Below are 25,475 nucleotides of genomic sequence, written 5' to 3' on the forward strand. Positions count from 1 at the left end.
GACAGAGAGACAGACAGAGAGACAGACAGAGAGACAGAGACTGTAAAATGTCTATTATTTCAAAAGTATACTGGGCTCAACAACATCCAAAGAAAGTTAGCCATAAAGATAAGATCATTAAAAAATGAAATAGAAAGTGGTCAAATAAAGATCAATAAAACTAGGAGGATTTTTTAAGATAAATGAAATAGCTAAACTAAGAACAAAAGATTCGGGAGAAGGGAACTCCATTACAGCTGCTAATGCAGAAACACGGGGATCATAGTGTGCTATTTTGGATAATTCACCAAGATAGACTAGAACAAAAAAATAAATTCCAATTCTCAAACAACCTCTGTTCTAGTTGTTTTTTTTTTCTTATTCTGTTGCTGTGACAAACAGGATGAAAGGCAACATGAGGAGGGAAGGGTAGATTCCAGACTCCAGCTTATAGTCTATCATCAAATGAAATCAAGGCTGGAGCTGGGAGCAGAAACCATGGAGGTATGTGTGGACCAGCTCCTTCCCAGGCCCATGTTCAACTTCCTGAACTTAGACAGCTCAGGCCCATGTACCTAGGGATGATGCCACCCACAATGCACTGGGTCCTCCTACACCAATTACCCATCAATCAATCAATCAATCAATCAATCATCAATCAATCAATGCTCCCACAGACATGCTCATGGGCAATTCAATGGATGTATTTCACAAATGGATGTATTACTCCCTCTTCCCAGGTGTGCCAAGGTGCCAACCAAGATTAGTCACCACACCTTCTAAGATAGAGCCATGAATAAATAAAAGTACTCTGTGCAGATTAGTCATATGTAAGAAGAAAGGCGGACACAGTAAAATAAAAATTCCTATCAAAGCTCAGCCAAAGTCTGGAAGGTGGACCTGCTGAGTGGATGGAAAGAACAGATCTAAACCTCCTCAAATGCTTCCGGGAGTGACTGGTTACTTTAAAACCATCTCTAAAGCCACTGCTACATTGTTGCTAAAGCCAGACAAAGGAAAAGGAAGAGATGAGCTCAGGCCTGCTCCATGAAGACCACCATGCAAAACTCTCGCGAAATGATGGAAATTGGGCTTAGCCTCATAGTAATGCATCGTGAGCAAGTGAGGACGATTTGGGGTCTGTGGATATTGTCCAATAACGTCTTCTCATGATAAAAACTCCACACATTAAATAAAGAAGGTAGCATCCCAATGTTCCTTGTGACTGGTTACTGGACAGACAGACAGAGCTTAGGAGCGGAGAGGTTTGTTTTGGTTCACAATTTAAGGGCACATTGTCTACTGTGGTGCTGAAGGCATGGTGGGAAGAACATCTCTTTCCTGTGTATGACTGCAGAAGGGTGAAGCATTTGGCTACCTGGCAGTCAGGAAGCCAAAACAAAGACCAGCATGAGGGCCAGTCTATAACCCCGAGGACCACTCTATGTTCCTGTGTCTGGAATCACATCCGAAAGGTTCCACCACCTCACAAAACAATCTCACTGGCCGAGAATCAAGTCAGGTGCACACATGGGACATTCCACATCATGACTGTAACTGACGCCTTTACCCTCTCTAGGGACAAGTGGGAACACTGTCTTCCAAGATCAGAGACAAGAGATGTTCACTTTCCTCTTATCAATTTAAAGAAAATCCTGGAAGTCCTGGAGAGAGTAATCAGGCAAAGGGAGAAGGCTTTTACATGGGAAATCCTCAATACTTAAGCCAAAATCACCAGAATAAATAAATAAGTTCTCTCAAATTTCCCAGAAAAAAAAACAGTTTTTCAGGAAAAAAAATCAATTTTTAATATACTAACAGCGAGCCATCTAAAAGACAAATCAAGAAAATAATCTCATTTACAACAGCAATAAACACGTAGAATAAACATTGATGAAAGAGATAAAGGCACAAAGAACACTCCATATTCACTGACTGCAAACTTATTGTTTAAAATGCCCATGCTACTTCAGTCTACATATTAAACACAACGCCTATCACGATTCCAGTCACGTTTGTCAGAGAAATAAAAACAAATCCCAACATTAGAAGGGATTCCTAACATCCTGGATGGCAAATAGAAGCTTTTGGTAAAGAACAAAAACGAAGACATCACAGCACATACTACAAACCTATACGAAGCCAACACCCATTGCAATGACACGAATATTCAATTGGACTTGGAGAGGTGACTCAGCCATTAAGAGCACATGCTGCCCTTGCAGAGGACCTGAGTTTGGCTTTCAGAACCCATGTCAGAACCACCAGCTGGTAATTCCATCCCCAGTGGATTTGGTGCTCTCTCCCGGTCTGCCGGAGCAACTGCACACAGGTGCATGTACCATCCATATACACACGTAATTAAAAATAAATCTTGAAAACAAAAGAGGCTGGGTGTGGATAAGATGGTGACGGAGTTACTGAGCAAGTGCAAACAACCTACGTCAGGAAGAAAGCCTTGTGGAGAGAGCTCGTATAGCATCAGACCACACTCAGTAACAACAGGCATCCCTACATGTCTTTATAATTAGCATTCCCCTGATGGACAAGGATGCTGCCCGCATTCTCACATCCTTCCTGGGAATTTGTTCTCACACTTTCGAGAAGTATCTGTCCATTCTCTCAGTCCATTTATTCCCTGGATCATTTGGTCTTTGGGACATTGGGTTTGGGGTTGCGTATTAATTCTCTGTTAGATGTGTAACTGGCAAAGATTTTTCTCCCACTCAACTGTAGTTTCACAAGATGCGTCCATATGCTGTGCAGAGGGAAGTCTTCAGTTCATACAGCTTCACACGTCAATTCTTGGTTACTCTTGAAAACTGCTAAATCTAACTATCTCGTCACAAATCATACTAGTATCTGAGTATTTGCATATGTTAATCAGTTTGGCTCGGCAGCCAATAAAGTATATATTGCAAAGGTTGTGTGTGGACTGAAGATGTAGCTAAGGCTAAACCTCTTGTCTGGTATGAATGATGCTCTTGGATTCAACCCAAGAGCAACACATAAATCCTGTTAATCTACAAGGGTAGGTGCGTGAGTGTGTGGTGTGCATGTTTAAATGTTGCATATAAGTATCAGGTCAATCTTCCGTCTCATTCCTTAGGTACCATCCACCTTGAGCTTTTGCTGTTGCTGTTGTTGTTAAACAGCTTCTCTTATTGCCTTGGGCTTGCTGATATGGCTGGAGAGGCTGGCAGCCAGCCTCGGGAATCTGCCTGTCTCCCTTTCTCTAGTGCTGGGATTGCAAAGCACGTGCCACTGTGCCCAACTCTCTGGCATGGCTGCTGGGGATAAAGCCCTCATATTGCACAGCAAGCACTTTCCCAACTGAGACAGCTCTCTCGGCCCAATTGATACTGTTTCTGTTTGTCAGCTTACCAAGCAATGCTTAAAGTCAGGAGAGTAGAAACATGTTGCAAGCCCTTGTTAACTTTCCTTTCTATTAGCCTCTACAAGACCTATTACCTTATCCCAGTTGTCAGTAGATTCCGCTGTGTTTGAGCTCGTACTTTGTGATTCCCAGTCACAAACATGGACTCACAGTGACCCGGCCCAAGGACAGCACTAAGCCTTGATGGGGCACACATTAGGCAGGAGGTCAGTTTTTCCACTGGATGGAACAGCTCAGAAATACTTGAGACGTGGGCACAACATCAGTCCAGTCCCTGGCTAGGGAAGGAAGCGTTTCCTCTCTAAACTCAGAGGTAGAGTTGGTGTTTCTGGAGTGGATCAGAAGGTCACAGGCTCTGGGCCCACATGTATGCTGTGAGCTCATGGAGCTGGGGAATCTGAACACAAAGGGCCAAGTAGTGTTCAGAGAACAAAGTCTGCGTGAAACCACTTGCATCCCGGAGCTCCACGGAAGTCGTTAACTCCTAAGCGAAATTCAGCTGAGGAAGTCTTCATATTTTCTTCTCTGTCTAAACAAATTCTCTGGCAATTTCAAAGTTCACGGTGGTCATGGGGAAGAGAGAAGCTGATTTACCTTGCGTGGGATCATCTCCACTGGGAACGTTCTTCAGACTTACTGTTGGAAACAGTCTGCAGGGCCGAGGACATGGATGGACCAGTAAGTACCAGTCCTCGAGATGCAAGAAAGAGGATTTGAGTTCACATCCCTCCAACCCATGTAAGAGCTTGATATGGCTACAGAGGCATGTAATCCCAACATAGTAGGGAAGAGACAGGCAGATCTCAGAAGCTCACTGGCCCAGAAGTCTAGTCAGAAGAGCAAGCTTTAGATTCATGGAGAGACTCTGCTTCCAAAACCAAGGTGGGAAGTTAGTGAGAAAGATGTCTATAGCCCTGCCCTGGCAGGTATACACACAGACACAGACAGACAGACAGACAGACAGACAGACAGACACACACACACACACACCAGTCTTCAGATCAACAAAACAAAGGATAAAACACATCCCATCATGCCACCTGACAGGGCTCAGTTCTCCTCACAAAGAAGAAACTGCTGCCTTCTGCGAAGGCCCACCAGCAAAATTAGACTCTGTGCTGGAGATGGTCTTGGGAAAGGGAAGTAACCTTCTGCAGTCTCCCTGCCAGGATCTAGTTACCAGAGCAGTGTTAGAAACAGAATACCACGCCCAAGTTATTAGCAACTGGTGGTTCAGGGTGGGGAAAAGGAATATGGTTAGAATCTAAATGTTATAAGAATTCAGGTTGGGGATATAGCTCAGTGGTAGAGCGCTTGCCTAGGAAGCACAACGCCCTGGGTTTGGTCCCCAGCTCCGAAAAAAGAACCAAAAAAAAAAAAAAAAAAAGAATTTAGACTCAAATGTAGGCAGAATGTTCTAGAATGAACAAAGGAACTAACCATAGGCTTCAACTCTGTTGTTGAAAGACAGGAATAGTGTGGAGTTCTCTGTGTAGCCCCTGGGGGTGGGGAGGAGCCAGGAGGCAGCTTTCAGCTCAGGATGTAGAGTGCATCTGTAGACACCAGGGAACTGTGTGGTTGGGGGAAGAAGCTTGAGAAAAACCAGATCCCAGAAGCAAAACAGACTTTAGCAGACACTCGGCTATTTTGCTGTAAGAACTAGACTTTGGACTGGGAGTCATTCTACCTTTAATCCAAATAGAAAAACCTGTCCCTGGATTGGATTCCTGGGCTCATCCATCAGGAAGGTTCTAACCCCCAAACACTCTGGACAGGAAGTGGAAGACATTTAAAGGGATGAAGAGACTCTGGGAAAACAGTTTGGGAAGATAGAATAACCCTCTTTAAAGGCCTTAACCTTTCCCCCACTGAGCAAACTCAGGAGGTGAGCCAGCAAGGACAGAGAAAGATGGAAACGCACGTTCGCTGGAGGAATCAGGCGCGGAGGGAGTACGGAGGGAGCCCTGCCGCCTTTTCGGCCTCAAACCAAGAGAGGGCATCAGCCACACTCGGGTTCACTCCACCCACCATTTCACGGCCATGTTCCCCACTTATGCTGTATTCAACTACTGTTACATTAAAGATATCACCAAAGCAAACCCGGGCATGTGTTTATAATAGCAAAAGTCCAAAATGCTTTAAAGGACGAAATGGGACCTAACTATTTCCCAAATAAGCTTGGGCTCTGGAGGCACCATTTCCACATGGTTAACATCTGTACTGAGTGACGAGTGGAACCAGAAAGCCCAACCAGCCTTGTTCGTGTTACCGTGGAGGTAGGTGGGTTGGAGTTACTCCATGTTGCTCTCAAACCGTCTGCCTTTATACGAACTCAAAAGACAATGCTCAGGTCTGTCTGTCAGTGACAACATGCAGCAGAGTGGTTGCTGTTAATCTTACTCATGAGGATTACGTGGGGCCCAAAGAAGAGAGTTGAACAATGGAGATCTGTTTCTGAGCTGGGCAGATATATGCTTGCATTCCCTCCAGGTAATGGTTGGCATGCAGCTCAGCATCTCTGCTGTGGCTTCCCGTCATAGAGAAGGGGGAGCATCCTACAGTTATTTGATGCCAATGAGATGTTGCAGGCTCACAGGTGATTTATAGCTATTCCTTCCAAGTGGAGGGTCCCTTCCTGAGTGAGGGTTCCTGGGAGTCGTGAAAACAAATGATACTTTCAAAGCTTGGGAAGGTTCATTTCCCTTGGCAAAGACCGGCTGTGAGCAATTATATATGCTGTCAACAACTATGGGGCAGTGGAGACTCTTCGGTGGAACTGCCTACAAGTTGTGCAGGGAACAGTGAGAAATGCAGCTTTAGTGAGCTGTCAGCCATGCTGGGCTGGGGCTTTGCGTGATACGGATGTCTGTCAGTCACCCAGTGCTCCTGTCAGTAACACCAGTCAATGCATTGGTTCACTTAGCTGGATGTGGATGGAATTGCTCCTTTGAGCTGTTATCTCTGCCATAGGTAGCGTGAATGGGTGTTTGTGCAGAACTCAGCAGAAGACTGCACATACCCGGCCTTCCATGGTGAGCAGAGTGGACTGGTTTTAGAGAAGCACTGGTGGCAGAGCTTCAGCCAACAGACAGCCCTGCTTACATGCTTTTAAATCATGGTGTAGCCAAATGATAGTCCTCTGCCATGGACATTTGCTCTCTGGATGCATTATGAGAGTGTTAAAAATGGTGACCTTGGTGGGGACTCAGTCACACAGCATATTCATATTAATACATAGTCTGCCGGCAAGATCAATGTTTATCATGTTTGAGAGATGACACATCTTGTTATAAATTCATGTTGCACTCACACGAGGAAGCATGGTTTCTCTCCTGAGAAAGTGAATAAGGACTCCATTCCTGACCCAGGCCCTTGAGATCCACATCCTCTTCCTCTGTTCTCCTCCTTCTTTTCCTCTTCTGGTTCCTCGTCTTTCTTTCTTCTTTTCCTCCTCCTCTTCATTCCTCTTCTTCCTCCTTTTCTTCTTTCTCATCTTCCTCGCCTTTCCCTTCCCCTCTTCCTCTTTTCCTCCTCCTCTTCCTTATCTTCCTCTTCCATCGTTCCTCCTTCCTCCTGATTGGGTAGAAAGCCTCCTCCTGCTTCTCCTCTCTACCCTCGTAATTTTTTTCTAGCTCTTTATTTTCAATCCAGAATCCTCTATCTTGTCTATCTCACGTTTTGCTGCTGGGCTAGTTGGCTGGTCCCAGTGATGAAAGAAAGCGTGCAAACACTCTCTCTCTTTCTCTGTCTGTCTGTCTGTCTGTCTGTTGTCTGTCTGTCTCCAATGCTTTCAAGAACAGAGGGACAAGCTTAACTGCACTGCGAACAGTTATGTTGTTGGGGCTGGCTTCAGAAGGCCGTAGATCAGTGGACGTACCACAAATTTTGCCAAGATGTAAGACCATCCCCTGACTTCCCATGCATCTCATGTCCTCACAAGCTCATGCAGAATACGTGCTTCTCCTTGTCTGCAGAAGGTCACTCAATCTGGACAGATACATTTTATGTAGATTTTAGAATTTTTCCCTAAAGAGAAATAGAGCCAAAGCCTTGGCTCTAAACAGAAACTTTCAAAAGTCACATGGATAGGAAAGAGAATACGGATTGTGTACCTTTGCATCTATGTGACACTAACTATTCTAACAAGAATGATTGACAGGAATAATGCTAGCAGGAATAATGGTAGCAGGTGGAACCCATGCAGGATGGAAAGGCTGACTTCCACACACATTTAAAATGCACATCATACATCACGCCATACATGCCTAACCAAGTTTTTCTTAGGAGGCGTGTGCACAGGTGTATGTGCTTGCACATACATGTATGTGTGGGAATGTGTGTATGCTTGTGTGTGTGCAGATATGTGTGTTCATATGTAGGTTGGGAGAAGGTACAGGACCTCTTGGAGCTGGAGTTGCAGGCAATTGTGGGACTCCCAGCTAGCTAGGTGGGTGCTGGGATCTCAGCCCTGCTCCTCTGTAGAGCAGCCAGTGTTTTTAAATGCCTACTCCTCAGCCCCACTAAGCTTTTCTGTAGTTGTCATACATGCAATATGAACTCATTATTGTTGGCTTAGATCGCTTCTCCACAAAGAAGAACAACCAAGGAACCTGACAATGATCCTCCCCAGGAAATCCTCCCCAGGACTTCTCCAGGGTGTGCCGTACAACAGAAGCCTTGTCAACAAGAAGCTTATGGTATTTTTTTTAATTGTTTTTTTGAGAATTATATTTAATTAAGCTAAAATAATAAAAAAACCATAAGGCAAATATTTAAAGACATATTTAACTTCCCTCAAAATAAATCTATATTCCAAGTATTTTCCTCGTGCGGTCTTTGTGTAACACCATGACAAACACGAGTGAATCTGCACGTGTGGGCAACACGTTAATTTGAAGTGTGAGTTGTATACACGCATATCTACATCGCACTTGGGATAGCTCTGATCCCTTTAGGGAAGCAATGGGGGAGGAAAAGGGTGTGTAGCTGAGCAGTTGGCTATGGGAATGCTTGAGCACAGGGATAAGGATGTAAGTCCTAGGACCACAAATAAAGAGGAAAATGCATGAGGGAAAGAAGGAAATCTTGGGGGACATTGTACACTGACTAGGTGTTGGCCTCACTCTCTCCTCCTCGATTGAACCACCCATGTCCCTCTAAGAGAATACAGTATTTCTCATCATTCTTCATACTTTAAATATAAAATTAGGGGTTTTTCTGGTCTTGGACGTTCCATCACAGAGACGATCTCACGGGCTCTTTGAAAAGTTTTCGGGTCACCTTAACTTTTAAAGATTTATTTTTATTGTTGTGTGTACGTGTGCACACATGGACATCATGTGTGAGCAGGTGCTAGCTCATAGAAGCCAGAAGAGGTGTTCAGTCCCCTGGAGCTGGAGTTACAGGCAACCATGACTTGCCAGACATGGGTCGTGGGGTTTCAGCTTGGGTCATTTATATGCACCCACTCATAAACACTGAGCTGTCTCTCCAGCCCCACAAATCACACATTCTCAATACTATTTTGGGGAGTCTATATTTTACCTCATTGGTTAACTCATAAAATTGTATTTTACTTTAGCCAAAGAACTCTGACTAACATGCTTTCCAAGGGGGCTTGCGTGCCTCACAAAATTCTGCCATTTGACCTCACTCTTTACATCTTAACTCTGGTTGGTTTTCCACATCACCTTCACCCGAAGGCTCAGCGTCCCCTCTGCCTGCGGTGTCCCTGAAATCATTGGTTCTGCCTCTTGATTTTCCCACACAGGGCAACTTCCGACACAGTCCACAGCCGTGATTGGCAGCTTTATTGTTTAGGAGGGTTCAGCCTCTCACTAAAGAGAAGCTTCTTCAGCAGCCTCAGGGATTCCTTCCACAGCCTTCCCTGGCAGGGCTGACATCAGCAGAATGAGTAGCAGATCTACCTGGGGTGTGCACCAGTTAAAGTCAACCAGGGTTGGGAGTGTAGGGAGGTGATTCACTGGGTAAGAGCACTTCCTGTTCAAGCAAGACAGCCTGAATTTTTAATCCCCGGCACCCACATAAAACACTGGGCTGGCTGTCCTTGTAACCCCAGCACTATGGAGGCAGAGACAGAGGAGCACTGAGGTTACGGGCTGCCAGTCTCACTCCAGGCTGGGTCAGAAGTCCTAACTCAACACAAGAAGGAGAGACTAAGAGCAGGATACATTGCCTTCCCCTTGAGCCTCGATGCACACACACAGACATGTTTACATCCCTCCCACACACATGCAAACATACACAACACACATATACATCTACTATGGTCACACAAATACAGAATAAACTGATAAATAAGACAAAAAACAAAAAAACAAAAACAAACAAAAACAAACAAACAAAAACCAGACGGCCTCTTCCTTAACAGATTTAGTGGTGGCCGCAGGCTGCACAGTTCTCTTCGTTCCTAGCACAGGGGGAAAGCACACACAAGGTTGATAATGATTCCATGAACACAGTCCACAAATAGTTTATCAACAAGATTCTGTGGATGAAGAAATGGTCCAGTCAGCTGATAGCTACTTGTTAAATGGTGACAAATGACGTGTGCAAGCTTCAAAGTTGGTTTATGATGTCACAGCCTTCTAATCCTTGGTCTTTGCTGTGCACATGAGAAGAGAGGCCTCATTTGTACTCCAGATTGTTCAGATCTAAACTGAGTGGAGGGGAAGTAACTGGTTCAATAGCAATGAGATTAACCAACACATTAACGTGAGCAAGGCAAGCCTCAAACCGTGGGACTGTGGAGCCCATCCTAAGTGCTCTCTGCTTCAACGGGGATAGACACAGCAACAAAGCAAGTATCTAAAAGCCTTTTTCCCCTCTCTCTGTGCCTTTGAACTTGTGAAACAACACTGCAGAGTGACCAGGATGACAGAGCGTGGACACAGAAATATTTTCTGTCCAGGACCTGTCCAACTCAATTGGAATGAATTCCACCACCTGCTGCCATGAGGGATTGTGCTTTTGCTCACAGACAAGCTTATAGGCCAGGCTGTTCCGTAGCCAACTGCAAAATCTGGGGAAGAAACATCCCTTCCGAATTTCTCTTTGAGCTGTTAGCAAAGTCTGAGATGCACAAGCTTCCACTCCTAGCACAAGCTCAGAAATGCACTCCACTACTTATGTCTGGCTCAGTTCCCACAAGCAGGCAGAACCCCAAGATCAAAACCACAGAGGAGTTCACGTGACCTGTGCACCTACAACTTACCACGGGACTCCAAATAGTTCTCGGTTTTAACTTGTCACGTAAACAGGTTCATTTGACAGTTGAGAAAATAAAAAAAAAAGTTGATAAATATTAAATAACTTAGGAAAGAAATGTTAATACTGTTATCTTCCTAGTTCCTGGGTGTAGGTATCAATAGAAAAGTCTTAGGGGTACATCTATGTATTTTTATTTTTCCCCTGTGCCTGGGCATGGGACCTAACTCCTTGTGTACACTATTAAAGCATTCTGCCAGGGACCTATGGCCCCATTTTATATCTGAAAATATCCTTCTTTGTATTTGAAAGTTTTCTTATCATCATGGTATTGAATATTGAAGTATTTTTAAAATTATATTTGTTTCCTTACTTTATCTGTATGTATGTGTCTCGGTGTACATATATCCACTACATGTGTGCAGGATGTCATGGAAGTCAGAAGAGGGCATTTGAGGTTAATGGCAACGATGAGCCCCTGTGTGGGTGCTGAGAGCTGTACCTGGGTCCTCAGCAAGAGCAGTGAGCGCTCACAGCCACGAGACATCGCTCCAACCCCTGTGTTGGCATTTTACTAAATTCACAGAGACATTTACACCATACCTGCGCACCACACGTGATCAGATCTTACATAGTGCTTTTGATGCAGATTCTTACTTAGAATCTCTCATATTTTTATAAAACTGTAGATAAAGAAAAATGGATGCTCAAACCAGAAAAAGGATGAACTCCAAGTCATAAAATAAATCTTCCGATGTATAAGTGACTTCTTTCCAAGATTAGTTCAGTGAAACACATTTGTCACCTTTGCCTTTGGCATCTTGGTACTTCTCACAGGGCTTGGGTTTCCTCTCAGGTGACATTAGAGGTTCCCACATGAGAAGACAACCCCTAGAATTGTCCTGTGAACTCAGGAGACCAGGGATAAGTCTCGAGTGGGGCTGGAGGTAAATGCACACTAGATAAAAGAATACAAACTCAGCACAAAGGTGTGTGCATGGGGTGTGTGTGTGTGTGTGTGTGTGTGTGTGTGTGTGTATACCACACACACATATACAGGACAGCTGTTGAACATCAAAAATAATGGGCCACTAAATCACATTATCACTAAATCACAGAAGTCAACATAACTCTACCAGCCTGATTTTAAGCTATTTAATATTTCATTGTAACTATTAAAATTAGGCTAGTAAATCATACCATCTCCTCATGTAAAAAGGACCGGGAAGTGGGAAACAGTATTAAATGCTGTCATATAAAAATCTACGATTAAGACACCAATACTTCTTGTTAGCCTTAATGCTCACAGTTAATTCTTATTACTTTTGCCTAATATGTGTGTAGCCATCAGTAAAACCACGGAGCGAGCCTGTGACTGCCCAAACCTCGGAACCTATCACATTGTTTATTCTAGAACGTTCTCAAGTTAACACTGAGTAAACAACAACAGCAACAGCAACAACAATTTTAGTATTCTGGTACTAGAAACAGATAACCTGTAAGAATGGCTTTAGGCAGAGGAACAGCCTTTGGTTATCTGGTTGAGGAACATTAACAAGACATCCTAGCCACCATTGGGATTTCGTAGAGACGTGTGTCCACCCCATGGCCCATGGGCTGCATGCCCCCCGGATATCTATGAATGTGACCCAGCACAAAATTATAAACCTATAAACCTGCTTAAAATGTCCTAAGTTCGTTTGCTCATTGTGTTTTGTTTTGTTTGTTTGTGGTACAGGTTTTGCCTGACTTCTGAGTGTGTACTTTAGAAATGACAACAGGGTCTCAAGATGTCAGAGGGCTTGGTATGTCTGTGGTAAAGAAAAGCCACAGAACGGTGGGATGGCCTGGTGGAAGTTACCGGAGTCTCTCCACGAACTGACCTTTGGAAATAAGAAGGGGAGAGCTGATATTAATAGCCACTGAAGCACATGCACACATCCGTGCTGCCTGTGACCTAGTGTTGGATTAATGTCAGAGTAGATGAGGGAGACCCAAGCGGAGCCCCAGGGAAATATCACACAACTGCTGTCACACAGGGGAAAGGTGGTTTTCCAAAGGGAAAATGTTTGGTATTTTTATTTATTATTTATTTTTATTTTTGTAATCTAGCCCCATTATCTGAAAATTGAATGGATGTGGTTTTTTTTTTTTCCAGGCCATTTTCTTTCATGAGCCTCTTGCTCAATAGACTGTGAGCCCACCTGGTTGGAGGTACCCAATGCAATTCCTCAGACTCATAGATTTCACAGAACATTTATTTTTTGCGAGGGTTCATTTCAGAAAACAAAAGGCACTTGAGAAAAGCTCTCCACAGCATGCTGCCAGCCGCCCTCCTCTGCCTGAGCTGTTTCTGTATGAGGGAGCTCTGGGTAGCCATGATACCTGGCTGAATTAAATAGTTCCACATGCACGAAGGAACACCCTTGCTCTGTGCGTGTGGTATTAGGGGGCCTGTGCGGATGCAGGGCCTATTTCCCACTGTGCAGCGACTGACCTAGCATGGCAGACTAAGCCACCTCCTCCCTTCAGGCCCAGGGACTTTTCACGAGATTCTGCCCTTCCTGCATGTCCTACGTCAATAAGCCCTCTCAACAACTATGACAGAAATGAAAAGTAAATTGACCAATCCTAAACTTGCTCAAATCCATATCTTCACCCTCAAACACAGGAAGCTCAGTGTAGTTGTACATCAGTGAATCCCAGTGCTTGGGAGGCAGAGGCAGGCAGACCTCTGTATTCTGGGCCACCCAGGGCTGCACAGTGCGACCCTATCTCAAAGTGGGAGCCCGCTCAAGGGGAAACCCCAATACCTGACATCATTGCTGAGGCTATGGGGCGCTCACACAAAGGGCCCTATTATTACTGCCCTCCGAAAGACCCAGCAAGCAGCTGAAAGAGTCAGATGCAGATATGTGCAACCAACCAACGAACAGAAGCTGCTGACCCCTCTGGTTGAATTAGGGAAAAGCTGGAGGAAGCTGAGGAGGAGGGCAACCCTGTAGGAGGACCAGCAGTCTCAACTAACCTGGATCGCTGAGATCTCTCAGACACTGGATCACCAACCGGGCAGCATACACCGGCTGAGATGAGGCCTCCAACACATACACAGCAGAGGACTTCAGGGTCTGGGTTCAGTCAGAGAAGATGCACCCAACCCTCAAGAGACTGGAGGCCCCAGGAAGTTTAGGGATCTGGTGGGATGGGTGGTGTGGGGACATTGTCGTGGAGACTGGGAGGCGGGGTGGGAGGAGGTATGAGATGTGGAATAGTCAGAGGGTGGCACGGGAGGGGAATAATATCTGGAGTGTAAAAGTGAATAAAAATTTTGAAAAATAAGATAATATGTAAGCATATGGTAGGAAGGTAGCTCAGCAGATAGAATATTGCTGACATAAGCAGGAAGAGCTGAGTGCGGATCCCTTACAGCCCAGGTCAATGAGTACAGGTGTGATAGGGCGTGCCTGTAATCCCAGCACCGGGGGAGGCAGACACAGAAGTGTCCCTGGGACGTGCTGGGCAGCTGATCTAGTGGATAGTAAGGTCCAAGTTACTGAGAATCCCTGCCTCAAAAGATGGTGGGGCAGGACATCATGAAGAAGATAGCAAAGGGCTACCTCTGGCCTCCATATGCAGATGCATAAGGCCAGCAAACGTCCCTCCAGACACACCCCACACTGTCTACATAAACATGTGCATATGCATGCACATAGACATGACCATGAACTCTTCATGGATCCAGTCCACGAGCAAAGCCACACTCCTTTCTCTAGAACTGTCTGGGTGGCTCTCGGTTCTCACTTAGAGAAGTGCAGCAGGTAGGACTATCCTTAGCAGTGGGGACAAGTTCCCCAATGTCACCTGAAGGAATAAATGACACTTTCTCATGAGTTACTTCCCAGCTTTCGAATACCGTCTTCGACCTTGATATTTTTAAAAATTTAAAATAAAATGATGTGTACAGGAACGTAGCCTGCACATACATGCTTGTACTATGTGCATGCAGTGTCTGTAAAAGGCAAAAGAGGATACTGGATCCCCTGAGACCGGGGTTGCAGGCAGTCGTGAGCCGTGCATAGGCGCAGTTTATCAAACTTTGGTTCTCTGCAAGAGCAGCCAGGACTCTTGAATACTTGGCTATCACTTCAGACCCTCAACTCTATTCTTAAGGATCCAGTAGAATATCAGAGTAGCCAAAGCTTCTACAAATAGAGCCCAGTCAGGGACAGTGAAGTATTTTCCACTCTGGCAAACTAGGGCACTGTTTGCACGTACGGCAATGAGGCCTGGAGACTTTTCCTGAAGACCCATTACTCACTCCCAAGGCTCTGAACACAGCATCTGCTGGAGCAACGGAATGGAGTGAGGGGTGGAGGGAAGCAGATCCAACCTTGGAAAGCGAGGAGAAGTCACAGACAATGCAATCCACTGAAGGCTCAGACCTTGTGCTGACCATGTTTTAAAGTCCTTGAAAACTTTAACATTTGCCAAGTATACTGGGCCCAGGAGAAAAACTCACAGGGAACAACAAAATATTTTTAAATGAAAAAAAAATATAAATGAAAAAACAAAACACCACAAATCAGAACGTGAACAATACCTCTCAGCCCTGCTGTGGGATTATCTGAACGAGCTGTGGTCTGTTTGCGATTATGCCACATCCGAGCTTGCTTCGCTCAGCAATTTCTGGTCATTTGGGGCCGATGGTGACCGTTTGGATATCGCCATATTATGAATAGAGGAAACCCTTTCAGACACCACAGAAGAATCAACTCCAAATCAGGAGGTGCTGAGAGAGTTCTCATGATCCTTCCACAACCAGTTTCAGCCCGGCTACTCTCTGTCCCACCAGGGTGCAGGCGGGACCTAAAGAGAAGAAAACCCTGTCCTCTAGAGGTTAAGGCAGAATCAGAACCTGGAGTTGACACATGAAGGCCAGCTGATGCCTTTCGCCTGCATCTTGAGGGAGGCTAACGTGCATGTTCTCATGCCTTTCAAAACTTGAGGACATCCAGCCTGTGTAGCCTTTTGTGGAAAACTGACAACATCTTTAAAAAAAAAAACAGACATAAATAAATCCTTGTCTTCTGATAGGTCTGTTTTGGTTCCCTCCGGCTAGAGGGGAGGTTGTAATGTGAAGATTCAATCCAATTTGTGTCCTCTAATGACAGCCTCCATGATTTTAGTAATTTACAAACAAGATCCAGACGACTTTCATCTCTTTCCTGAAAAAGTGGCCATGGAAGCCTTAACTTCTGCTTGCTGTTTAAAACAATAAACTGTGAACTGTGTTCTTCAAACTCAGTTACACCTGAGACTAGTTGAAAAACGAGATCATGTAAGGCCATGAGTTTCTGAGGTTTTATAGAACAGCCGACACATAGACAAAATTCAAACTAGCTCTGGGCTGGGGAGACGGCTCAGTGGTTAAGAACATGGGGTCCATTCTCCCCACCACCATGGAAATCCACAAACCTCTTTACCGCCCTCTTCTGGCATCCTTGCCTACTGCATGCACAGGGTGAACAGGCAGGTTTGTCTAAACGCTCATACACATGTATAAAAGGGAAGGAAAATCACTATTGAAATCAGCCAGATTGTTCTGGGTCCTGCATTTATTTTTTTCTTGAAAACACCACAAAATAGATTCAAAGAAATATTAAAATAACAAATAGCTCTGGTCCTGCACTAACACAATTTTCCTTCTTAATGCTACCCTGGACTGCGTGGGTAACGAACTGGCTGTCCAAGTGTAAGGACCTGACTTCGAATCCTCAGAACCCACAGGTAGGAGTGGTGACCCATCCTTGATTCCAGCACTAGGAACAAAGAGATAACAGATTCCCAGAGAAAGCTAACCAGTGTTTATTGTATGTGTTTAATCAAGAGCACATGTGTGTGTATTGCTGACATTTTCCTGGTCCTTGTGGCTGCCTAACTTGTTCTGTGGATACTATTTCTCTTAGAGTCTCTTAAGTTTGAAATCTTAAGACTTATTCTTATTCATGTTCACGCATATGTGTGTATCTGACTCTGTGTGTTCCTATGTGTGCAAGTACTGTCCTATGAAGCACTGTCAGGCTTTCCTGTGAGTAAGGCAGTACAGCATCACAATGCAGAATGTATGAGCCCCTCCTATCACTGTTAGCTCTTCACACACAGGATTCAGTGAGGCCGAGTGACTGAGCCCAAGCTACATAGCCGGTTAGCTGAGACGTAACTACACCAGAAGAGTAAGACTCCACTGCAGTCATAGCCACAGAGTGTGGACACCTGTCTGTATAGAACACCCTCACTTCGATACTATTTTTATATTGATTTACCTCCATACTGTAAATATTTCCCAGGGATTTGACACTGCAGTCGTCGGGACTCCCATTTTTGTAGTCATACAACAGTTTCCTATGCCCCAGAAGCCAGCAGTTTCATATTGTCTGTCTGTCTCTGTCCTCTGAGGAGGAGCAGTTAGCCTTGTGCAGCATACATGGTCATAGTTTTAGGGACAGGTTTGGATATTTGAGGAAACCTCTTGCAAATCATAACAGTATCGAAATGATGACCTTCGCTGCTTTTTGCCACAAGGACTTTGTAAAGGCATTGCCAACTGAAGGCAATACTAATTCACACTAACCAGCATGGTTGATCTGCATGCTCTATCTGCTGCTAAGTACACATAAACTATCATTGTATACTGCTGACATCTTCGTGTTCCTCGTGGCTACCTAACTTGGTCCGTGGACACCATTTCTCTTATAGTCCTCTTAATCAATATTATTTATTATCATTACACGATTATAATAATCCATGCTGATTTATTCTTATTTATGTTTATGCATATGTGTATGCATTTATCTCTCTGTGTGTGCACATGTGTGCAAGTGTCCACAGAGGACAGAAGAGGGAATCAGATCCCCTGGAGCTGGACTTACAGGGTGTGGTGCACAGCCCAACAGATTGGTGCTGGATCCTCTGGAGGAATATCAAGAGCTCTTAATCCCTGAGCCATCTCCTCAGTCCTTCAAGATTGAGGTTGTCTGCCTGCCTGCCTGCCTGCCTTTCTTTTCCTTTCTTTCTTTCTTTCTTTCTTTCTTTCTTTCTTTCTTTCTTTCTTTCTCTCTTTCACTTTTCTAAACACTCCTCCTCCCACAGGACCCTAGTAAAGTTTTCATATCACCACATTGAGAGTCTACCACTTAGATTCTTTTATTGTCAGATCTTAAAAGACCCCGCCTTCTCCACCATGGGTTATAAACCTCTAGTGTTAATCTCATTATTTCTCCACACAACTTTCCGCACGAGGTTCTTTCCCTTTCCTTTCCTTGCTTCCCCTTTGGAGGGCTCTAATACCCTTTCTGTCCCTCTCAGTGACTGTGCCCCTTCCTCTCCAGCATTTCCATGGTCATCATGAGCAATCATCAGCAATTTCCCTCAAAGACAGTTGTTTGTCCTATTTACATCTACTGGTAAATAGCTTTGAAAACACTCACAGTCACCCCCATCCTACTAGGGGGTTGGGAACCAGGGTGATTCCTTCTTCATGACCTTCCCTAGAACTATAGGTTAATAACATATGGGTGGATGGATAGAGATATGATAGCTAGACAGATATCTATATCTATCCACACACACACACACACACACACACACACACACGATTGACAGACAGATGGACACACATTCTCTACTCCTTAGTCAATAATTCAGTTCTGCTCATCTTTTCTCTAAAACATCTTTCCTGAATACACAGAAATCAAAGTATGATTACCACAAACAACTACTAACAAGAGGCCCATGTTCTATATAGGATAAATTTTACTTTTTTATTTACTTTTTTATTTTATGTGTTTGAGTATTTTGCCTGTGTGTGTGTCTGTGTGTGTGTGTGTGTGTGTGTGTGTATGTGTATGTGTGCGCGCGTGCGCATGTGTATGCACCAATTGTGTCCAATGTCCACTGGAAGCCAGAAGGGGGCATCGGATACTTTGGAACTGGACTTACAGTTGTGGGATACCATGTTGTTCTGGGAACTGAATCCTCACAAGCACTCTCAACCATTAAGATCCAACAGATACAATTCTTAAAACCTCCAAATCGCTGTGCCCCTTCCCACCGACTACAGCAACATTCCCTGGTATAATTTTACATAACAACTGCAAGGGTATATACAATTCCAAGTTGGAAAATCTCCCTCAGCCTCTGGCTTTCCTGGCCTTGCTTTTGTAATTTTCATTCCCAAGAAAGAAAACGTTCATCTCCACACTCCACAGTATTCCGCAGCTCCTTCTGGGATCTACAATCCACGCGCACAGTGAAGCTAGAATAGCCAGGGTCCTCCCGAGGATGTTGGGATTTGCTTCTCTCTGTATACATGTGTGCGAGTGCATGTGGAAGCCAGAGCTGTGTACCCTGGCTACCTTCTTTGGTGATTTTCCCCACCTATAATGATGCGGGATCTATATGAACTCAGACCTCACAGGACCAGCTAGTCTAGCTAGTCCAGCAAGCTTGGGGGGATCCCCCAGCTCTGCCTTCCTGGTGCTTTGACTGCGGGCGAGCTTCTGTGTTTATATCATCTTAGGGTGCGATTGCTTTCAACTGGCAATTGAACTCTTTCAAGACAGAACTTACACGCTGGTATTCTCCGTCTTGCTCCTGATGTGGTCCTGAGCTGATCAGAGACAAGCAACACTTTTCTTTGAAAAGCTACTGAAATGAATCTGCCTACCATCACCCAGAAGGTCAGGGGACATTTAGGAGGACATGAGTGTCCTTTGCTAACACTTGCACACACTCTCTTGGGCTCACCCACAGTGCTTGACTTCAGAATTACAACGAATACTGGATTAAGGGCAAGGAATAATATATGTGACAAGAAGCATTCTGCTTTCCCAGTCAGAAGCAAGTCATGCAGCAATCACCATATAGATAACGCAAATAATTTAAGGTAACCTTTAAACATTGTATGAGGTTCCAGACATGGAGAAACGCAAGCCACAGACATTGTCAAGTGATTCTGGGGTATTTCCAGCAGGGAGAGAGAAAAAGCCTAACTTAATAATGCCTTGAAATCTTGTAAGATATTTATAACCAAAGCATAGATCTAATTGGCCCATCATTAAATTCATTCCTAGTCAACAAATTTTGCCAGAGCTCTGAAGAACAGAGAAATTAAAGCATGATTTGCCTGGGACCATTTCCCCCAGTGCACCTCATCTTCATATAGGAAATCAATTTATATCATTGATAATAGCATTCGAATTAGACCAACCCGAAGTTGTTAGAAGGTAATTTAGTTTTCTGTTGAAAGCGATTTGATACTTGTCCTGATTTGTGATTTTCATCTTGTTTGTTAATGAAAAAAATTAATGAGCAATGTTACCAGGCACACGGCCTACACAAAGCACTGACGACGTCACAGGGGCTTGCCACGTACCGCACGCACGCCACGCCACGGTCCCTGCGCCCCTGGAGGCGCCGTCGACTGAGGGGTATAGGGAGAGCTCGGGGTGGGAGGAGCTCACACCTACCTTTGCATTGATTCGTATTCTTGTCAAGAATTGCCTTCGTGGATACGATTTTTCCGTACCTGAGAGGGGGGGGGGGAAGGGGGAGAGAGAGAGAGAGAGAGAGAGAGAGAGAGAGAGAGAGAGAGAGAGAGAGAGAGAGAGAGAGAGAGAGAGAGAGAGAGAGAGAACAAAGCTGTTATTGAAACCCAGTGAAGACACTCACATGACCTTCATGAACATTGCGGCACCCACTACTTCCAGAGGTGCGTCGGGGGGGGGGGTGAGCACCATCCTCACGCAGGGTGCCCTTGCATCAGCTATTCTTGATAACCTGGACCCCCGCTTCGGCGGGCGAGCCCTGGGCTGGGCCCACAGGCATATGCCCATCTAGCTGGCTCGGGTATCCACGGAGGGAAGCAATGTGCAGAGCCACCTGTGGACCTCCAGATTAAGGTGTGATGCTGGCCTGGGGCCTGTGACCAATTCTCACTACCTCTGCCGTCACCTTGGACGTTTTAGTCCAGCTCCTCACAGCCACCACATCTCCCTCTGTAAAACTAAGACGTTACAGACTGGGGGATTTAGCTCAGTTGGGAGAGTACGTGCTGGGGGCATGAACATTGCTCTGGATTCAGCCCTAGCAACCCATTAACCAGATATGTTGTTAGACTTCTGCAGTCACGGCAGTCAAGAAGTGGAGGCAGGAGAGGTGAGAGTTTAAGGTTATCCTTGGGCCAGATGGGGAATTCAAGGACAGCCTGGAATAGTGAGATTCTGTTGCAAAATAATAATAACAATAACAACAACAACAATAATAATAATAATAATAATAATTGTTATCATCATCATCATCATCATCATCATCATCATCATCTACCTCAACCAGCACCAGGCGGGGCACAGAAATGCATGCAGGCAAAACACTTGTGTACACAGAATAAGAAAGTGACTAAACTCAATGCATAAATAACTAATTGGATCCCCATGAGCAGTGGATGATGGCTGAGAGGAACACTGTCTTCCTTGCGGGGTTGTTCTGAGGGCCGATGGGTTTTGCCTGTGGGGCTGAGGGAGGTATGAGAATCGGAGTAGCCGCCTCTACACTAGCTTTTCCTCACACCGTTCTCTCCGATCATCACCTCCCTCTGAGGACCAAGTCCCTGAAAATTTCACTTCTCACGATCTTCCACTAGGAGATGTAGCCAGCAGGGGCGAGTATGAGGCTCCGCAGAGTGTTTAGCTGGCACAAAGCCCTGGGTTCAATCCCCAGAGCTGCAGAAACTAGAAGTCGCCGGTGCATGCCTGCCATGCCAAGTATTGGCGGGAGAACCACAAGTTCAAGATGCCCTTTGCTATGTAAGAAACCCGAGGCTCTGCTTCCTTCCGTTCTACCATCGACATATACACAGCCCTCATTTTTGTTTACTTTCTTCAGAACAATTTTTTTCATACAATATATTGCAATCATTTTCTTTCCCCTCCACTGTATTTCCAGGTAGCTCAGAACTAAACATATTCTCGCCTCAGTTTCCCTAGCACTAGGATTGCAGGCATCAATCCACACGCATTTCCTGTCCACGTTCTACTTCATTCTCAGGTTTTCTGTCCGGGGAAGATTTGGGGGAGCACAAAGGCTCTTATGGTCACCTAGAGCAGTAAGGGAAGCAGGGATGCTGGACACGCAGTTACCTTCTTCAAAGGCAGAGCGAGCTCTGTGACCCATCCCCCCTGGCGGTGGCTAATAGTCAGGTGATCCTTCCATTGTCTGTTGGGCCCAGTCATAGGAAGCTTGCACAAGCGAGATCAAAGATACTCAATAATCCTCATGGCCATTAAACTATTTGTGCCGCCAACTCCCCCACCTCCACCCCTGTTCTCCAAACTCCCACAACCATGACTGGATGACTGGAGATGATACACAGCCAAGATGATCCCTTACACTCTCTGGATGACATAGACCACACCAGATCCTCCCCCTGAGCCCTGGAGGTAGCACACATCTTTAGAACTCACCTTCATGGAAGAAGTCTACGTGTACTCTGCAAAAAGTTGTGTGTAATTATGCCTCATTGTGCTATACCAGGAAGTGTTTACAAATGGTGCCATACTTAGATATGCCTAAAATAAACTGCCCAGGTCAGACTTCAGAAGTTTGAGCCAACATCAGCCTCTGAGCCTGTTGAACCAGATTTCCTTCTCTTACCTTGTTGGGATTGTTACTCTGCTGGCCCTGGTGTTTGCAGAGACCACCACGGAAAATGGCCAGTAAAATATACTATCATATTTCCACACTATCTTCAGAGAAGAAGGTTCCACATGTCACATCGGGTAAATGCTCACTAAGCATGAGCTGCTCAGGAAAATGGGTGCTTTTAAAAAAAATGGGACACACTGTGAGACCTTGATGCCACTTTGTTGGTCAAAGCCTTGTCACAATGATGTAACATGGGAAGACACTGTTGACAGCTGTATTTGGCACGGCTGGCCTGGATACATGGGGCCCTGCATGAGACATAAAAGAATGCAGTAGCAGCCCTGCCAATTGTGTGCATGTGTGTTTGGGGGATGTGCTGAGCTGTCCTCAGAAGACCCGTGTGGACACATAGCTGCCCTGCCTTCCTCCTTCGACTACCTTGGAACCTCAAGCTATTTTTGTATTTGTCAGCCTAGATTCACAGACAAGAGCCTAGCATAACTGTTCTCTGAGAGGCTCCGCCCAGCAGCTAACCAAAACAGATGCAGAGACTCACAAACACTTGACAGAGCTCAGGAAGTCCTGTGGAAGAGTTGGAGGAAGGATTGAAGAACCCAGAGGGCATACGGTCTCTATAAGAACATCAACAGAATCAACTAACTTGGACCTTTGGGAACTGCCAGAGACTGAACCATCAACCAAAGAACATACAAGGACTGGATCGACCCCCTCCCCTGCACATATGTAGTACATGTGTAGCCTGATCTTCATGCAGATCCCCCAGTGACTTGAGTGAGGACCTACTTTGACTCTGTTGCCTGCCTGTGAATGCTGACCTTCTAACTGTGTTGTCTTGCCTGGTCTCAGTGAGAGAGGATGTACCTAGTCTTGAAGCTACTAAAGGTACCAGGGTGGATTGGTCTCCCAGGAGGGACCTCCAGCTTCTCAGAGGTAAAGGGGAGAGGGATGGAGGAGGGAACCATGCTGGGGGGGGTGGCTGCAATCAGGATGTAATGTGAATAAATAAATAATAATTTAATGGAAAATGTTTGTGATGAGAAAAAAAAGAGGAGGAAAAGAAGGAGAGGCAAAAATGTCATTCTGCTGAAAAGTAACACTAGCACAGTATTCAAGAGATTAAAAGAAGAAGGGAGAGGGAGAGGAAGAGAAGAAGAAGGAGGAGGAAGAAGAGAGTGAGGAGAGGAAGAAGAAGTAGAAGAAGAAGGAGAAGGAGGAAGAGGAGGCAGGCAGACAGACAGACAGACAGACAGACAGAGTTTAAAACATTTAAACCTAATACACAACAGGTACAGAATCCTTAAGATAAAAATTCTAAACTGTATTTAAAGGATTTTTTAAAAAAAAATACCATCTGATTCTCTTTCTCTAATTTTTCATCTTTATTTTTATTTTATGAATGTTTTGCCTGCATGTATGCAAGTTTTCCATGTGTGTGCATGGTCCAGGTGGGGGTCAGAAGAGGGCATCAGATCCCCTGGAATAAATGGCTGTGACCCACTGGATGGGGACCTCTGCAAGAGCAGCCAGTGCCCTTAGTCCCTGAGCCATCTCTCTAGCTCCACTTAATTGGCCTCTAAAGCTAGTTCTGCAATATTCATTTTCCATAAGTACCTTCAGTGTTGAAGCTTAGTGAAGACACAATTAGAAATGAGTGCATCTCACACTGAATCACACCCAACGGCAGCGCCCTTGATGCTGTATACTGCCCTACCGTGTTGAAACCACTCAGATGCCTGTCTCTCCCCGAGCCATTGCTACATGTGAAAAAGTAGAGCATTGCTCTAGTAAGAGAAAATAGTGGATGCATTCCTGCAAAAAGCAGGATAAAATAATTAAACACTAATATTTTGTTAAGTAAATAAAATAAAGGAAATGACTTTGTTTTTCAAAAATGATATAACTATAAATCCATCTCTATCTGTCTCTCTTTGACTCTCTCTCTCTCTCTGTGTCTCTCTGTCTCTCTCTGTCTCTCTGTCTCTCTCTTTCTGTCTCTGTCTCTCTGTCTCTCTCTTTCTGTCTCTGTCTCTCTGTCTCTCTTTGACTCTCTCTGTCTCTCTGTCTCTCTCTGTCTCTCTCTGTCTCTGTCTCTCTCTCTGTCTCTCTCTCTGTCTCTCTCTGTCTCTGTCTCTCTCTGTCTCTCTGTCTCTCTCTGTCTCTGTCTCTCTTTCTGTCTCTGTCTCTCTGTCTCTCTCTGTCTCTGTCCCTCTCTCTGTCTCTCTCTGTCTCTCTGTCTCTGTCCCTCTCTCTGTCTCTCTCTGTCTCTCTGTCTCTGTCTCTCTGTCTCTGTCTCTCTCTGTCTCTCTGTCTCTCTCTGTGTGTATGTCTTTGTTTCTCTCTGTCTCTCTCTGTCTCTCTGTCTCTCTCTCTGTCTCTCTCTGTCTCTGTCTCTCTCTGTCTCTGTCTCTCTCTGTCTCTCTGTCTCTGTCTCTGTCTCTCTTTCTGTCTCTGTCTCTCTGTCTCTCTCTGTCTCTGTCTCTCTCTCTGTCTCTCTGTCTCTCTCTCTGTCTCTCTCTGTCTCTGTCTCTCTCTCTGTCTCTCTGTCTCTCTCTCTGTCTCTCTCTGTCTCTGTCTCTCTCTGTCTCTCTGTCTCTCTCTGTGTGTATGTCTTTGTTTCTCTCTGTCTCTCTCTGATGTTCTTGCTCTCTCTAAAAAAGACGCAAACCACATTCATTCTAGACCACCCCCTTTCCATTCTAGTTACACTCCAGGATCAACTTTCCAATGCGACAGAAGCCAGAAACAGCAGAAGCGAACATGAGTGCTTCCCAAGTCACACACACATGCATGTTCATACACACACACACACACACACACACACACACACCCCACACTTACACACATGTAGTCAGATTTTTAAAAACCTATATATTTTTATATGCTTTAAGCTCAAGGCTAACTGTGAACATATATAACCTTGCCTCCTCTTTTTAAGGTTTAGATCAAGATTTAAGTCTTTGTAAAGATTTTCTCCAGCTCTGTCACCCATGAGCGGAAGACAAAACCTGACCTTAGAAAATATGGCCGTGTCACTAAATAATGCCTGGGAATGGACAGCTGATGGGGTCCCATGAGCTTGCCAGCTCCAGGAGCTTGAGATAAATCTAATTCCCTTTGCCATCCCTTCCTTTCCTCCGGCGAGATGAGGTAA

General features: G+C 45.0%; 1 protein-coding gene across 1 annotated transcript in view; it reads right to left on the minus strand.

Annotated features, from left to right (window-relative positions):
- Rbms3 (RNA binding motif, single stranded interacting protein 3) overlaps positions 1-25,475 on the minus strand; it is a 688,236-nt gene that overhangs the window by 465,097 nt on the left and 197,664 nt on the right. Inside the window, 1 exon segment of the mRNA NM_001401889.1 lies at positions 20,131-20,189. Coding sequence (NP_001388818.1) covers positions 20,131-20,189 — 59 coding nt within the window.

The sequence above is a fragment of the Rattus norvegicus genome, chromosome 8 (assembly GCF_021556685.1).
Source record: "Rattus norvegicus strain SHRSP/BbbUtx chromosome 8, alternate assembly SHRSP_T2T, whole genome shotgun sequence".
NCBI lineage: Eukaryota > Metazoa > Chordata > Mammalia > Rodentia > Muridae > Rattus > Rattus norvegicus.